General features: G+C 45.8%; 1 protein-coding gene across 1 annotated transcript in view; it reads left to right on the top strand.

The window, feature by feature from the left end:
- Positions 1-6,509: 6,509 nt before the first annotated feature.
- CLIC4 (chloride intracellular channel 4) overlaps positions 6,510-18,282 on the top strand; it is a 48,667-nt gene continuing 36,894 nt past the window's right edge. The window contains exon 1 of the mRNA XM_033956874.1: positions 6,510-6,848. Coding sequence (XP_033812765.1) covers positions 6,780-6,848 — 69 coding nt within the window. The 5' untranslated portion in view covers positions 6,510-6,779. The remainder of the gene's footprint in view (positions 6,849-18,282) is intronic.

Here is an 18,282-nt window from a genome sequence, read left to right on the forward strand (position 1 = left end):
ATTCTACACCTTTAAACGAAAGCTTTTCAAACATTGTTTACACTTGAAAGGTTCGTATTGAAGCGCAGGAAAACATGCATGAATGTGTGCTTGCGCTTTCTCACACACTTTTGTTTCTCGCTAATCAACGTTCATAGGCTGCACCGGTTTCCTTCCCCTTCTAATCTATAACATTTTATTGAAGGAAATAATGAAATATAATATAATACAAATAGATTTCATTTCAAATAGATTCACAATTATAATATTTACATATATATTTCTATCATTCCTTCAAAATATATTTCCAAATCAACCCCCCTACCACCCCCTCCTCCCTTTCTCCCTCCTATTCACATTGTATTGAAGTAATTAATAAAACTATAATATAAAATGAAATTTATCATTCCTTCAATATACATTTCCATATGACCCAAATCAACCCCCCTACTACCCCCACACCCTTCCCCCTTCCCCTGACCCCCTCCCTTTTTTCCTCCTCCTATTCACATTGTATTGAAGTAATTCATAAAACTATTTCATCCTATCCTCCCCACCTCTTTTGAATGGAAGATGACACATATTACCAAGTATTGCAAAGTTATAAAATGTTTCCAAAACTTCAATGGATTCCTTCCCCTTCTAAAAGAACATAAAACCGGCAGCTGAAGGTTTTGAAGAAAGGATTTCTCACTTTCAATGCCACCCCCTGAGCTGATGGTAAGTTTCTAGCATTAAGGGCAGCCCTGGGAAGGAATACCAAATGACCTCATTAACATCTGTTTGACTACATTTAAATCCAATTTACGGCCATCTATGGGATGCATATCGTTTCCCAGGCTACAGCCCTCCAAATTTTCAGCACACATGAACGCGGGCACTAGGCTGGCATCGATCGCCTCTAACACTGGTGTTAGGTTTTGAGCATTGCCCCCCCAGGGGTGTGCGGCCTCTAACTCCACCTTTCTCAGCCCGTTCAATATTCCCTTTGTCTCGTTCTCTCTCCCCTGCACTCTGTCCAACACTATTATTCATCCCACCCTTCTCACTTTCCCCCTACCCATAAGGGTTGAAAGGTGTAGATAGGGTGGTCCCCTTACCTCCACCTTGGATTTGACGTCCTATACAGCTGTAAAGGTTGTATAACACCCAAAGCAAGATCTAGTGGCTATTGCTTTATGAGAATACTTAGTCATCCCCTCTCGCTTTTTGGGTGATTTTATTTTATTTTTATATCTAGTGTATCTCATCTAATTCAAGCTAACACATAAGAACACAACAGCAGCCTTACTGTGTCAGACCAATGGTCCATTAAGCCCAGTAGCCCGTCCTCATGGTGGCCAATCCAGGTCACTAGTACCTGGCAAAACCCCAAAGAATTGCAACATTCCACAATCTCAAAGAGTAAGGAAGATTCTGGAACCCACAAATAGTAGCAACATTCCATGCAGAATCCCCGAGTGGAAACATTCAATGCTACCAATCCAGGGCAAGCAATGACTTCCCCCATGTCTGTCTCAATAACAGACTATGGACTTTTCCTCCATGAAATTGTCCAAACCTTACTCAAAACCAGCTACACTATCAGTTCTTACCACAACCTCTGGCAACGCGTTCCAGAGCTTAACTATTCTCTGAGTGAAAAAATATTTCCTCCTATTGGTTTTAAGAGTATTTCCCTGTAACTTCATCGCATGTGCCGTAGTCTTTGTCATTTTTGACAGCGTGAAAAAACGATCCACTTGTACCCGTTCTACTCCACTCAGGATTTTGTAGACTTCAATCATATTTCCCCTCGGCCGCCTCTTTTCCAAGCTGAAGAGCCCTAACCATTTTAGTCTTTCCTCATCAGAGAGGAGTTCCATCCCCTTTACTGTTTTGGTCGCTCTTCTTTGAACCTTTTTTAGTTCTGCTGTTTCTGTGGTGTTGCATTGTATGCAGAGTCCAGCTTCTTGGTGGTTCAATTTAACCTTTGTCTACATATTTCTATTTTATCCCCCCTTTTACAAAACTCTAGAGCGTTTTTTAGCGCTGGCCGTGGTGGTAACAGCTCTGGTGTTCAGAATTCTATGAGCGTCAGAGCTGTTACCACTGTGGCTAAAAACCACACTACAATTTTGTAAAAGGGGAAGGGGTTAGTTTGTGATTACATATTCCATACTAGGCGAAGGTGTTTTCTGTGTTCTGTGTATTCGAAAAGACATGGTTTTCTGTTAGGATTGACTGTGTAGGATTGATCTGGCTTGTTTAGTTTCACAATGGGTGTATTGGTGTTGTACTGCTCATTGCAGTATGTAAGATGCTGCCTTTTCGTAGGTACACTCTTGTGTGACGATTCATAGTCAAATGCGCTCAAGACAAAAGCAATTGTCTTGCGCTGAGTTGTCTTGCGCTCAATTGTCTTGCGCGTAATTGTGGTTGTGCTCAATTGTCTTGTGTGCAATTGTGGTTGCACTCAGTTGTCCACGCAATTGTCCATGCGCTTTTGTCCTGCACGCATTTGACTTGCCACCTTGTGTGACATGTGGATTGTTACTAAAAATCATGTTTTTCATACAGATGGGTACGCCACTGGGACAAACTGCCAGGTTTTGGAAACCCTCCGGGTTTTCCTGGGCGTATTCCTAGACTTAAGGAAAGTGCAGGGCCCATAGCATTTGGGTCATGCTAAGCAGATCTCTTTTCTGACAGGAGCGTGGATCTCATTTGGATTTATCCCGTACAGCACAGTTTATATCCTCTATAATAAAACCCTAAGCACACATGCGCGCTTAGGGTTTCGTGATCCCTGCCGCCGTGATGTGTGCGTCCGTGGCCACATTCCAATTGTGGTGCGTGGGGTGGCTTGCGGCGCGTGCAGTGAATTCAGCGGCGGTTTGACGTGGGAACAGCAGGAGGGTGTCATGCGGGTAAGAAGTGGAGGGGGAGAAGGAAAGGGGGCTGCTTTGGGGGAGGGGTGTGCTGGGGGGCAGAAAGCAATCACGCTTTGTTCTGGGAGGGGGGAAACAGAAGGGGGCCATGGAGAAGGTAGGCAGGACACAACAGAGAAATACAGGCAGGCAGGGGGCCAGGGGGAGAGGAAAAGAGCTACTTCTGGACAGGGGGAGCAGGCAAGGGGTGGTAATGGACAGCCGAGAAAAGAAAGAGACAGAAAGAAAGAATGACAGACAGTGGCCAAGGAGAGAGAGAGAGACAGAAAGAAAGACAGACAGACAGAAAGCAGCCAAGGAGAGAGAGAGAGAGAGAAAGAAAGAAAGACAGACAGACAGACAAAAAATGGCCAAGGAGAGAGAGAGAAAGAAAGAAAAAAAAGAAAGACAGACAGAAAGCGGCCAAGGAGAGAGAGAGAGAGAAAGACAGACAGAAAACAGCCAAGGAGAGAGAGAGAAAGAAAGAAAGACAGGTGTCCCGCAGGGGTCAGTGCTGGGACCGCTGCTGTTCAATATATTCATTAACGATCTGGAACGGGCACGAAGTGCGAAGTTATCAAGTTCGCGGACGATACAAAACTCTCCAACAGGGTCAAAACTGTTGAGGAATGCAAAGAACTGCAGAGCAACCTGAACAAACTGTGTGAGTGGGCAAAAAGATGGCAGATGAGCTTCAATGTGGAGAAATGTAAGGTCTTGCACATGGGGAAAGGGAACCCCATGTACAGCTATACGATGGGAGGGAGGGTGATGGGGAAAGGCACCCTAGAAAAAGACCTGGGGGTTTTGGTGTATACAACAATGAAGCCAGCGGCGCAATGTGCAGCGGCCTCAAAGAAAGCGAACAGAATGCTGGGCATTATCAAAAAAGGTATCACTAGCAGAACGAAGGAGGTTATCCTGCCATTGTATCGAGCAATGGTGCGACCACATCTGGAATACTGTGTCCAAAACTGGTCACCGTACCTTAAGAAAGACATGGCGATACTTGAGAGGGTCCAGAGGAGAGCAACTAGGATGATAAAAGGAATGGAGAACCTTTCATATGCCGAAAGGTTAGACAAACTGGGGCTCTTTACCCTGGAAAAGCAGAGACTGAGAGGAGACATGATACAGACATATAAAATCATGAGAGGCATAGAGAGGGTCAGATTCTTCAGACTAGCAGGGACAACAAAAACAAGAGGTCACTCGGAAAAACTGAGAGGGGACGGATTCAAAACGAATGCAAGGAAGTTTTTCTTCACTCAGAGGGTGGTGGACACCTGGAACACGCTTCCAAAGGAGGTAATAGGACAGAGTACAATACTGGGTTTTAAAAAGGGACTGGATGACTTCCTGGAAGCGAAGGGGATTGCAGGATATAGATAGAAGGTTACTCTACAGGACAAAATCTAAAAGTGTATGTGAGTTTTAGGGTAGGAGCACTATCAGGTCCTGGACCTGAGGGGCCGCCGCGTGAGCGGACTGCCGGGCACGATGGACCTCCGGTCTGACCCGACAGAGGCAAGTCTTATGTTCTTAAGACAAACACGCAGATCTATTCTAGCACCCGTTAATGTAACAGGCTTAAAGACTAGTTTATTATAATTTGGTATCCTGCAATTTACAACAGATTAATGTGGTTTACAAAACATATTAAAATCCGTTAAAACAAGAACTCCATTATCAACAGGAAATAACTAAATATTGAGGGGCAGGGAGCCCTTCTTTCTGCTGCGGTCTTGTGAACGCAGGCTTCTCATGTCCACTGACAGTCTAACAGTTCCAGAACATTTGCAGCTGGGTCTTGTCAGGGACACTTCTTTTAGGGTGTATATTTATGGAAGCTGCACTGGATGCTCAAAGCCCTGGATCTAAAGCCCACAGCACAAATCCCATAAGCAACAACAGCACAAACAAAAAATAGATTCAGGGATTCTCAAACCAAATGGATTAAACTTGAAAGCAAGAGGAGACTGGCATAAGAGCACAAACGTTTGTCCTCATGTCTAGATGAAGCTAAAAATGCAAGTCCACACTGCTACTATTCTCTGCTTTCAAATCTGAACTTTCCCAAAAATTGCACAGTTGCCCATGTTTCTTTTCCTTTCGGTTTTGCCTAGACTCAGTTTTGTTTTCTGTCAGTGCTTAGAACAGGGGTGTCAAAGTCCCTCCTTGAAGGCCAAAATCCAGTCGGGTTTTCAGGATTTCCCCAATGAATATGCGTGAGATCTATTTGCATAAACTGCTTTCAATGCATATTCATTGGAGAAATTCTGAAAACCCGATTGGATTCCGGTCCTCGAGGGCCGGAATCCAATCGGGTTTTCAGGATTTCCTCAATGAATATGCATGAGATCTATTTGCATAAACTGCTTTCAATGCATATTCATTGGAGAAATCCTGAAAACCCGATTGGATTCCAGTCCTCGAGGGCCGGAATCCAATCGGGTTTTCAGGATTTTCCCAATGAATATGCATGAGATCTATTTGCATAAACTGCTTTCAATGCATATTCATTGGAGAAATCCTGAAAACCCGATTGGATTCCAGTCCTCGAGGGCCGGAATCCAATCGGGTTTTCAGGATTTCCTCAATGAATATGCATGAGATCTATTTGCATGCACTGCTTTCATTTTTGCTAATAGATCTCATGCATATTCATTGGGGAAATCCTGAAAACCCGACTGGATCGCGGCCCTCGGGACTTTGACACCCCTGGCTTAGAAACTGCACGGGCTTTCTTTCACTTCCCAAAAACCAAAACTGGCAGTTTAATGTAAGAAATTTGACAAGAAAATCCTCTCCAGAAATCCCTCTGCAATGCCCCCTGGGAAAAAATGGTTACTGACTTCATTAGCATCCATGGAAAATGCATTCAAAAGCAATTCGGGCCTATCTTTTGCGCGCGCATTAGCATCTGCGCTAGAGTCCGCTGAGCATTGCGCGCTGTATAAACGTGAGCGCAAATTCTATGCTAACTTTTTTTTTTGACCGCTAGCATTAGTTTTGAGCATCTGTCCCCGGGAACACAAAAGGACTTCCCCTCCTCCCACCCTTCTGCTCCCCTCCTCCCCTCCATGCAGTGTGCAAGGAAGTGAGGGGAGGGGGAAGTCTGGAGTAGACAGCAGTAGAGCAAAGAGTTGTTTTGCCAGCCAATTTCTACTTCTCCTTCCTTCCCTTGTTTTCTGGTGTATAAACTGCTTTGCTAATCCCGACATAAAGGGATACAAAATAACGATTTCTTGTTCTCGTTATGTTGATGTTTATGTCAATAAATATTTGAAAACGAAAATAACCACAAACATATTCTCTAGGTGAATCTTGCACGTCTTCTTTCCTTCTTCAGCTTCAAACCAGTGATCCCTCCTTCCTCTGGTCCTTCACCTCTCTCGCTTCAGCATCTCTCTTCCTCTGCCCACAGTCTAAAGAGTACAGTATCCGCCACTCTTTCTCTCTCTTCCGCCATCCCTCCATCCTCAATACTCATCACAATGTCCCTCTCTAACTTTAACAGGCTCCCTCCCCCCTTCTCCTTCCATCCCTCTGCCTCCCTCCTAACTGCAGCATTTGAAGGTGTTCTCTGATCTTCGGGGTCCGTCTCATTCCCCTCAGACGGTCTCCGGCCGCTCCTAGAGAGGGGAGGGGTGGAGTGAAACCACCTCCACCCCCTCCTCTCCGGGAGGAAGTGGGAAGAGCCGCGCCCAGAGCAGGAGGGGAGGAGGGAGGACCAGAATCGGACAGACCGAGTGCGGCAGAGGGAGGGAGCAGGCGGCCGGGATCCGGGACGCCGAGGAGAAGGAGCGAGTGCTGCCGAAGGAGAGGGAGAGGCACCGGCGCGGTTCCAGAGGGGAGAGGGAAGGAGTCGTCCCTCCCTCGCTCGCCACCATGGCTCTGTCGGCTCCCCACAACGGGGTCCAGGAGGACAAGGAGCCCCACATCGAACTCTTCGTCAAGGTAAAAACATGGGGGCGCCCCACCCTTCGCCCCCCTCCCCTAGCCTGGGGACTTTAGAGGTGGCAGTGGCCCAAACTCCCCGCTTTCCCCTATTGCTGCTGTTATCTCCCCTCTCCGTTATCCAGGATCCCCGTTTTCCCCTATTGCTGCTATTCCACCCCCCCCCCCTGGATCCCCGTTTTCTTCCCCTGCTGCTGTTCCCCCCTCCCCAGGTTTGCTTTGCTCCTGCTGCCTCTTTCCCCCAAGTCCGAATCGAAACTTGGAAAGTTGGGGCTTGGTCTGTGGAGGGAGCTTGCCTGGACAGTGGGGGGGGGGGGTCCAGCAGAGGGGGGGGGTCCAGCAGAGATGCCAGCGGGCGGTTCCTGGACTTCAGCATCGCGGCTGCCCTGACCCGGGCCGGCCCCCTCCACTGCGAAAAACTGCGGAACGCACTAGGCACCGGCCCCTAGCAGGGGCGGCAGGAAAGGGAGACGATGCGTTTCCCACCCGGAGCTCTTTTGTCTCCGGCTGATTTGCGCGCTCGACCAAATAGTAAATCGGGCGAGGGAGGGGTTCCGTGTGATGCTCAGCCAGTCACCGTGGCTGCCGGGACCTCGGGCTTTGCGGTATTGTTCTCTAAGGCTGTTCCTAGTGGAAGCTTGAGTCACTGCTGCAGCCCACCAAACGTGACGCTCAGGGGCTCTTCATCGTGGAGGTGGCTTTTGGCTGGGTGAGATCAAATCAGGGGCAGGACTTATGGCCCCACTGCCAAGCTCTTCTCTTACTGATCAATGCCACTACAATTAGCAGCTCTGTACACAGGGCTGGTTTTAAGCATGCTGGGGCCCAGGGCAAAAATTAAGGAGGGGGCCCCCAATCCCCTCTTCTCCCCCTCCCCCATTTCCTGACTTGCCACTACTACCACACATAGAACAATTTTAAATGACTTCTTCACACTCAAAACACAGACATCTTCACCAAATTCAGAACAAGGTATCTCACAAATTAGAAATACCAATCACCAACTGGGAACATAAGAACATAAGAGATGCCCGCACCGGGTCAGACCGTGGGTCCATCTAGTCCGGTGGTCCGCACCCGCGGAGGCTCAGCTAGGACCTTGGTCACGCGTATCCCTCAATGTGTCTTGCAAGAAGATGTGCGTCCAACTTGCCCTTAAATCCTAGAATGGTAGTTTTCGCCACAACCTCTTCCGGGAGAGCGTTCCAGGCGTCCACCACTCGCTGTGTGAAACAGTATTTTCTGACATTTGTCCTGGTCCTGTCTCCCTTCAGTTTCAGTCCATGACCTCTTGTCCGAGTCACATTTGACAACGTGAATAAGGTTGTCTCTTTGTCGATTCCTTTTAGTATTTTAAAAGTCTCTATCAGATCCCCGCGCATTCTTCTCTTCTCGAGGGTGAACAATCCCAGTTTTCCGAGGCGTTCATTGTAGTTCAAGTTCTCCATATTTTTAACTTGCTTCGTCGCTCTCCTCTGCACTTCCAAAAGTATTACAACACTGGAGCAATATTTATTAAAACACGTATATACCGCATACAACTATGCGGTTTCCAAATGACATACATAGAATCTTGTTTCCCTCCGATTGTCACGTATAACAGACATATCAAGACGACATCTTTAATCATCCCTGTTATAATGGGGCTAGAGCACAAATTTGATCAGTTCAGAAGTACAAACAGGCTTTAAATCATACTTTGATGCCAGAAAAATTCTAGATGGCGATTTAATTTTGTACTGAACACAGTCAGTGGCACAACCGCAGTGGCTTAGCCTCCCCTCCTCCCCCAATTAATATTTCCCTCGCTGTGGTTGGTAGGGATCCTCAAGCCTCTTTGGCCGATGACCACCTTCTTCCCCTCAGCTCCATTGACCAGATCTCTCGCCAGCTCTGCAGCCAGCAGCAGTATTTCAGAGCTGTTTCAGCCCCTCCCCTCCTGTGCTTGCTCAACTTTCACGCCTGCGGTGGCAACTGGAGGATACTGACACCAGCTGCAGAGCTTGGGGATTTCTGGCTGCTGGACTGGAGGAGGTGGTATTCAGTTGGCAGGGCTTGGGGATCCCTGCCAGCTAAAGTATTGATACAGTTTTTGTATTTGGGCAGGGTGCCCACCTATTGTGGGCTCAAGCCCTCCCCCCCCCCATCAAACATCTGGCTAGGCCACTAAATGCAATACAGAACACATCTATGATGCATTTATTCTAAAACTAACATATGCCCCTTAATATATTCAGAATAAAACACCTTTTTTCTACCTTTGTTGTCTGGACATTTTGCTCTTCCATCATCTTGGTCCCAGTTTCTCTTTTCTGCTTTCTTGTCAGTCTTCTGCTGTACATTTTCTTTTCTCCTCTCCTTTCAGTTATTTCCTTCCTCTTTTTATTTTCTTCTCTGTCTCTGCCCATACGAATTTCACCCTCTCTCACATCTTTCTCCTTTTTAATTTTCAATTACATATCAATTTTCCATCTTCTCTCAGTTTCTAGCTCTCCCATTTCTCATCTTTCACAGCCTCCTATTTTCTTCCATCTAGTTCCCATGACCACATTTCTTTCTCTGTACTCACTAGTCTCCTCTCACTCATCATCTTGCTCCCCTTTTTGACCTCTCTCTATTTCCAGAATTCATCCCGCCTCTCTTGTGGCCTAACCCTGTCTCGTTGCCTAAAATCTCCCAGCATCTTCCTGTGCCACCTTGCTCTAAGGTCATCATGATTCCCTCTCTTTTCTGATCTTTTTCCCTCTCCCCCTTGATACCGCATCTGTTTCCATCCTCCATCCCATTGTTCAACACTTTCTCCCAGCTCCATATTTTTATCTTTCTTCTAGATGGCTCTCTCATCCATCATCTCTCCATCCCTCCCCACCATCCCCAGATCCACCAATCTCTCCTTTTCTCAAGTACATTTTCATCCAGCATCTCTTTCTCCCTCCTTCTCCACCACCCCAGGGTCCATCATCTCTCCCTTTCTCTTCCCAACTGCCCTCCTATCCAGTGTCTCTACCCCTCTCTCTCCACACCACCCCTTGGATACAACTTCTCTCCCTTTCTTTTTCCTTCCCTCCATCCCATTGTCTACCATCTCTCTCCCTCGCCTCTGTTTCCAGGTCCATTTTTTCTTTCCCTTCACCCAACCCCCCCACCCCCCTCAGTCTGGGTGCTTTGGCATATCCCCCTCTCTTTGAACCCCTCCCTCCCTCCATATACTTCAAGAAGAGCGATTCCAGGGGGACCCTGTGTGCCGGCATGTTTCTTATTGCCACCTTCATCTAGCATCCCCCTGGCCTTCCTGGTCTAACTTTAAAAAGTAATTATGGTCTGTAGAGGATCACTGGAGCTGCAGTGATTCTAACAGGCTGCCTGCGGCCTCTGCAGCACTTTCTCTCTGCCACAGTCCCGCCCCCCACCTCTGATGTAACATCCTGTTTCAGTCTGGGATGGATCACAGCAGAGGGAAAGTGCAGCGGAGAATGCGGGCAGCCTGTTAGAATTGATGACTCTCTGCAGACCATAATTACTTTTTAAAGTTAGATCGGAAAGGACAAGGGGGACGCCGTATGAGGGTGGAGACGAGGGGAAAACATCCCCTGAAAGTCACGGTGCCCAGGGCAACTGCCCTGTGACCCCCTCCTAACTCCGGTCCTGGCTACACAAATACATAAGAGAGTCCTTGCTTTTCAGAGCTTACCACCTATTCAGGACCTTTCCAGAAATCTTGTTTTCTGAAAAGTTCTTTGTTTTGTTCCTCATGTGTCCTGACACTCTTTTAAAGTCTGTAAAACTGACTGACCTGATTCATTAGCCAAAATATTGGTGGGGCTATGTGAAATCTTTATGGCTAGAAATAGTACTGTGGGTACACTGTCATCCAACTGGATAGGATCAAAAGACAGTGAAATACAAGAGGGCTGAGGAAGGTTAAGAGATTTGGTAGTAATGATAATAATGGGAAATTTCAGTCACCCCAAAACTTTTCATCTGGACATCATAGGGAGATTCATGTTTTGGTGTAAGCCACTGCTTCGTGGAACAGCTGGGGTCCTGAAACTTGGGTGGGGGGGGGGGGGGCGCTAATTTAGATCTGGTCCTGGAATAAGGAGGTAACAGTGGTGCAATAGTGACCATCAAAAAACAAAAAGAATTGACCCCAAGATATCTACAGAGAAGAAAATCCAGAGAAAACCAAAAAAACTGGAGTGACGATGTTCCTAAATGGACTTTATTTGAAAGTGTCAAAGTTCCAAAGGTCCACTGAAATCATCCACATAAAATAATTCCATCCACATAAAAGTACATCATCCACATAAGAGCCTTAAAGGACCTAGTCCGCTAGGGATACAGGTCCCAACATAGTCCGCGTTTCGACAAAAAGTCTTCTTCAGGGGTCCCTGGGGGTCCTATAAAGGTGAGTAGTGTCTCACTTCCGGCTCACCACACAATTGTTTCCCACGTACTCACCTTTATAGGACCCTCCCAGGGACCCCTGAAGAAGACTTTTTGTCGAAACGCGGACCGTGTTGGGTCCTGTATCCCTAGCGGACTAGGTCCTTTAAGGCTCTTATGTGGATAACCTATTATTATGTGGATGAATTTATTTTTATGTGGATGAAATTATTTTATATGGATGATTTTGGTGTACTCTTTCAAATAAAGTCCATTTAGGAACATCGTCACTCCGCAGAGGTTTTTTGGTTTGCAATAGTGACCATAACATGATATAGGGCTCCTTTTACAAAGCCGCGCTAGCGGTTTTAGCCCACGCACCGGATTAGCACGCGCTAACCGAAAATCTACCGCCTGCTCAAAAGGAGGCAGTAGCGGCTAGCATGCGGGGCAATTTATCGTGCATAGCTTTGTAAAAGAAGCCCATAATTTATTTGGTAGGATATCAGTAACTTTTGTAAATTATGAATCATTCAAAATGCAGCAGTGCGATTGATTGTTAATTTGAAAAAAAAAACCAACAAAAAATCAGACCATATGACTTCTTATTTTCAGAAATTGCACTGGCTCCCTGTGGAGGCCAGAGTACTTTTTAAGTTTGGCTTTATTTTTTTTTTATAAAGTTTTACATGGCCTGGCTCCAAATTATAAAATTTATAAATTTTTGTTTGCATCATCAGGTTGTTTTTTTTGTGTAATTTTTCATTTTTCCATCCATAAAGGGTTGTTCGCATTGGACATTTATTGACAGCCAAATTTCTTATCAGGCTGCTCACTGGGATTTGGAGTTTTGTCCACTGGTTTTAAACTATGTAAGGATTTGAGGAGCCTCTAAAAAGTTCTCAGCCTAACCAAGAAGAGAAGGATGTGGAGCCATGAAACTTTCAAGTTATTCCACACTTTTATTGACTCTTTTCGTTTCAGTGAGGCAAATGCATCTAGTAAATGGACACAAGTAGAGGGAAACCAAGCCATTGTGACATCACCGATGAGGTTGGCTCTTAGGCCTTGGTGGAATGAGGCATAATGACATCACAATACGAGGGACCAATGAAAAGTTCTCACTCCAACCAAGAAGAGAATGAAGTGGAGCCATGAAACTTACAAGTTATTCCACATTATTCTTGACACTTTTTGTTTCAGTGGTATGGCGTTAGCGTCTAGTGCGGCCGGCAGTTTAGCGCACGCTATTACGTGCGGTAAACCGCTAACGCGGCTTTGTAAAAGGAGCCCTAAATTTCATTTGCATAAGAACATAAGAGTTGCCGTTACTGGGACCGAATGTAGGTCCATCAAGCCCATTTGGATGCTCAGTCTTGGAAGGTCTTCTTGTAGCTTTTCTCAATTCGGTTGCAATTGAACAGCTTTGTGTTGTTGGCAAATATAGTCACCTCACTCATTATTCCTGTTTCCACATCATTTATAAATATGTTAAAAAGCCTCACTCTCATTACAGACCCCTGAGGAACCCCACGATTTACCACGTGAAACACTCCACAATCGCACAACTCCAAGTGAACCAATTATTCAACACTCCAAACACCCCTGGTATATATTCACTTGTTCCCCACTGCAAAGGGAATTAAATTTATGTTAAAACTTTTTACCGCTCCAAGGATATCATAAGAAAGAGAGGAAAGAGCCTCAGACTTCTGCCTGCTGTTACTCATTAGCTTTCAAGCAGGCTATATTTATGAGCTACCTCATTGGCTCAAAACCTCCACCTCCTGATGTTTTCTACTCATTTTTTCAATTAATTTTATAATTTTTAATAATAAATATTTTTAAATTAATTATAATTCAATTTATGTTTTTATTTTTATATTAAAACACCTAAGAGCTAAACCCTACCACTCCCAACTTCCACAAGCTTGGAGGGGCCTAACAGCTGTTATCGGGAGTGACCATAAAATCACTTCCCGCTAGTGTGTTAGAACTTCGGTCGGATGAATGCTAGCATAAAATGTATACAAAAGCCTTAAGCGAAACACTTATCTCACTCATTCCACTGCAATTCAAAAAAATCTTCACTCCACATGTAAGGAAGTTCTTCACCTAGAGAGTGGTGGAAAACTAGAACGCTCTTCTGGAGGCTGTTATAGGGGGAAACACCCACCAGGGATTCAAGACAAAGTTAGACAAGTTCTTACTGAACCAGAACTTACGCAGATAAGGCTAGACTCAGTTAGGGCACTGGTGTTTGACCTAGTGACCGCCACATGAGTGGACTGCTGGGCACGATGGACCATGAGGGCAATTCTTATGTTCTTATATTCATAAGAACATAAGAACATAAGAACATAAGAAATGCCATCTCCGGATCAGACCTTCGGTCCATCAAGTCCGGCGATCCGCACACGCGGAGGCCCCGCCAGGTGTACACCTGGCGTAATTTATAGTCCACCATATCCTTACATGCCTCTCTTAAGGAGATATGCATCTAGTTTGCTCTTGAAGCCTAGGACGGTCGATTCCGCAATAATCTCATCTGGGAGGGCATTCCAGGTGTCAACCACTCTCTGAGTGAAGCAGAACTTCCTGACATTAGTCCTGAACCTGTCCCCCCTTAGCTTCATTTCATGTCCTCTAGTCCGTGTCAAATTGGACAATGTAAATAATCTTCTCTGCTCTATTTTGTCGATTCCTTTCAGTATTTTGAAGGTCTCGATCATATCCCCACGCAGTCTCCTTTTCTCAAGGGAGAACAATCCTAGTGTTATAAGTCTGTCCTCGTATTCCAGTTTCTCCATACCCTTCACCAGTTTTGTTGCTCGTCTCTGCACCCTCTCCAGCAGTTTTATATCCTTTTTTAGGTAAGGAGACCAATGTTGGACGCAGTATTCCAAGTGTGGTCTGACCATTGCCCTATAAAGCGGCATTATAACTTTCTCCGATCTACTCGAGATTCCTTTCTTTATCATGCCCAACATTCTATTTGCCTTCTTTGCCGCTGCCGCGCATTGTGCCGACGGCTTCAGGGTCCTATCTATCATTACACCCAGGTCCTTTTCTTGTTCACTCTTCCCCAGAGTTGCACCTGACATTGTATACTCGTATTCCTTATTCTTATTGCCTAAATGCATTACCTTGCATTTCTCCACATTGAACTTCATCTGCCATTTCTCCGCCCATGTTTCTAACCGACACAAGTCGCTCTGGAGTTTCTCTCTATCCTCCTGCGATCTGATCGCCCGGCATAGTTTTGTATCGTCTGCAAACTTGATGATCTCACTGGATGTTCCTTCCTCCAGGTCATTGATATAAATATTAAAAAGGATCGGCCCAAGTACCGAGCCCTGGGGTACACCACTAGTCACTTTCTCCCAGTCGGAGAACTTCCCATTTATGCCCACTCTCTGCTTTCGGTTTTCCAGCCATTTGCCTATCCATCTTTGTATATCCCCCTCTATGCCATGGCTTTGTAGTTTCCTGAGAAGTCTTTCGTGTGGAACTTTGTCGAACGCTTTCTGGAAGTCCAAGTATATTATGTCCACCGGCTTCCCACTATCAATTTGCTCGTTCACGGTCTCAAAAAATTGGAGTAAATTCGTCAAACATGATTTCCCTTTCCTGAATCCATGTTGACTGGGTTTCATCAAGTCGTGTGCGTCCAAGTGCCGGACCATGCTATCCTTGATCAGTGCTTCAACCATCTTGCCGGGGACAGACGTAAGACTCACAGGTCTATAGTTGCCCGGTTCCCCTCTCGATCCTTTTTTGAAAATTGGGGTGACGTTCGCTATCCTCCAGTCATCCGGTATCTGTCCAGTTCTGATTGTCAGGTTTGCAAGTTTTTGCAATAACTCTCCGATTTCAACCTTCAATTCCTTTAAGACTCTCGGGTGAATTCCATCCGGTCCAGGGGATTTGTCACTTTTAAGTTTGTCGATCTGATAGTATATCTGGTCTAAGTCCACTTCAACTGTGGTGAGGCTGTCTTCTATTTCTCCTGCAAACACTTTCTCCGCTTCAGGTATTGTTGAGGTGTCCTCCTTCGTAAAGACGGACGCAAAGAAAGAATTTAGTTTGTCTGCGATTTGTTTATCTTCCTTGATGTACCCTTTTCTTCCCTGGTCATCCAAGGGTCCGACTGCCTCTTTTGCAGGTTTTTTCCCTTTCACGTATCTAAAGAAGGGCTTGAAGTTTTTGGCCTCCTGGGCTATTTTTTCCTCATATTCCTGTTTTGCATCCCTCACCGCCTTGTGACATTTCTTCTGATCATCTTTATGTTTGTTCCAGGCTTCGGTTGTCTTTATGTATTTCCATTTTTTGAAAGAGTCCTTCTTTTCTTTTATGGCTTCCTTCACCTGTTTGGTAAGCCATGCCGGTTCTCTTTTGCTCTTTGATCTCCGATCTTTGGAAATCCTCGGAATGTAGAGATCTTGTGCTTCTGTGATAGTATTTTTCAGTAGGGACCATGCCTGATCTACCGTTTCAAGTTTGTCCACCTTCTTTTCGAGTCGTTTTTCTACCATGGCTCTCATGTGATCGTATTTACCCTTTTTAAAGTTCAAGGTGGTGGTTAAGGTTTTGGCATGTTTCCCTTTCCCGATGTCAAGTTTAAAGTTAATTACATTGTGATCACTCGTTCCCAGTGGAACCATGACTTCCACTTCTGTTATCGGTCCCGTGAGGCCATTTAGGACCAAGTCCAAGGTGGCGTTGCCTCTTGTCGGCTCTTTTACCATTTGTTCCAGGAAGCAATCCCCTAGCACCTCCAGGAACTTGGCCTCCTTGCCGCAGTTGGAGGTTGCTAGTTTCCAGTCTATCCCTGGGAAATTGAAGTCTCCCAATATAATTATATTGCCTGTCTTGCATTCTTGTTTGATTTCCTCCATCATTTCTGAGTCAGTTTCCTCCGCCTGTCCTGGGGGACGATAGTAAAGGCCAATTTTCGTATCTGCGCCATATTGACCAGGAATCTTGATCCAGAGTGACTCAAGCTTCTCTTTCATTTCTGTTGTAACCATTTCAACAGACTCTATTCCCTCCTTAACATATAGAGCAATACCTCCACCTTTCTGCCCTACTCGATCTCTTCTATACAGCTTGTATCCCTGTAGTACTGTGTCCCATTTGTTTTCTTCATTCCACCATGTTTCTGTTATGCCGATGATATCCAATATGTCATGTCTTGCTATTGTCTCTAGTTCCCCCATTTTGTTACCTAGACTTCTAGCATTCGTATACATACATCTAAGTTCCCTTCGCGTTACCTTTTTGGACCTTCTACTCTTGGCCGTCCCTGTAGTTTCAATTACGGTATCCTTTACTGCTCCTGTGTTATCACCCTTGTTTGCTGTGTGGTCGTCCCCTCCTGTGTCTGAATTGTCCCTTCCTGCTTTTTCTCCCTTATTTGCCATGAGGTCGTCTTCTCTTGTGTAGGAGTAGTTTTCCTTGGCTTCTTCGTCGGGGCATCCTACTATCCGTGCCATCGACCGGTGGTCGACTGTCGGCTTTCCCCTATCTTTCAGTTTAAAGCCTTCTCGATTGCCTTCTTCATGTTGCCTGCCAAAACTCTTGCTCCTTCTTTGTTGAGGTGTAGTCCGTCCCTTCTGTAGTACTTGCTTTTTCCCCAGAACGCCGTCCAGTTGCGCACGAAGTCGAAGCCTTCTTCTTCGCACCATCGTCTCATCCAGGCGTTGATTACTTGCAATTCCCCTTGTCTCTTTCCATCCGCTCTTGGTACTGGGAGGATCTCAGAGAAGGCCACCTTCACCTCCCTGATCTTCACACTGCTGTTCAAAATGGCAAGTCTGCTGAGCCCAATAGCCGACGATGGCTGCGTCAGGGCAATAAGGCTGCTATGAGCACAGAGTTCTCTGGAGTTGGGAACAAGTGTTTGGAGTGTTGAACCCCACGATTTACCCATCTCCATTGAGAAGTTCCAGGAGGAATGTCCATAAACCAATTGGGTGGAAGGGCCTAAGAAGCTCTCTGCTCTTTGCCATGGTGATGGTGACTTGGCAGTGAGGGTGAGAGGAGCCCGGACGGTGGCGCCCCCTACCCTGCCCTGGTCTTCACCCCTCCAGCTCTTTCCCTGATCCTGCCTGCCATGCGCGCCCCCTTCCCTTCCACCGTACCTCTAGTTGAAGTTGCTCGCAATGGTCAACAACGTACTCCTCGTGACCTGATTGGCTCGCCTTCTGACATCACTTCCTGTGTGGGGCACCCGGAAGTGACATCAGTGGAAGAGCCGACGGGGTCACCGTGAACAACTTCCAATAGACGTATGGGGGAAAGGAAGGGGAGTGCTCATGGAGGGGAGGAATGGGAAGAGACTGGGGGGAGGTGGAGAGGAGGAGGGGTGCCCGGAGGTGGACTGCAACCCTCGCCCCCCCCTTCTTGTGACTTGGGACTTGGATCAGCCACTGTTGAAAACAAGTCTTTTTGATGTGACCCAGTTTTTCATGTACCCTCTTGTTTACAAAGCCGCACTAGCGTTTTTAGTTTCAAGTTTATTTCAATTTGATATACCACCTATTTCACAAATGAAGTGGTTTGCAAAAAAAATTGAACAATAATAAAAACAAATTCAATTCATAACAGAGTTAGTATAAGATACAAGAGGAATGTAGGGACAACACTGCTACAGTTGTCGTTATATATAGAAAAATTAAAAAATAAAAAAGTTTAAAATTGGTAACGGAGTAAACAAAGAAGGAAAAGGATAGACAGATTAAAAACCCGTTCTGGAAACACTAAAAAATATTATTGTTCAAGGACTATCTCCACTTACATATCGACTGAGTCCTTAAAGAGAAAAGTTTTAGAAACATAGAAACATGACGGCAGATAAAGGCCAAATGGCCCATCTGCAGCATCCACTATCTCCTCCTCTCCCTATTGGCTAAGACTCTTCACATTTGCATCTCCTCTTCCTATAGGCTAAGGTTCTTTACACCTGCATTGTGAAGTCATAGAGCTTTATGGTTATAGAAACATGATGGCAGATAAAGGCCAAATGGCCCATCCAGTCTGCCCATCT

The sequence above is a fragment of the Geotrypetes seraphini genome, chromosome 8, assembly GCF_902459505.1.
Source record: "Geotrypetes seraphini chromosome 8, aGeoSer1.1, whole genome shotgun sequence".
Lineage (NCBI taxonomy): Eukaryota > Metazoa > Chordata > Amphibia > Gymnophiona > Dermophiidae > Geotrypetes > Geotrypetes seraphini.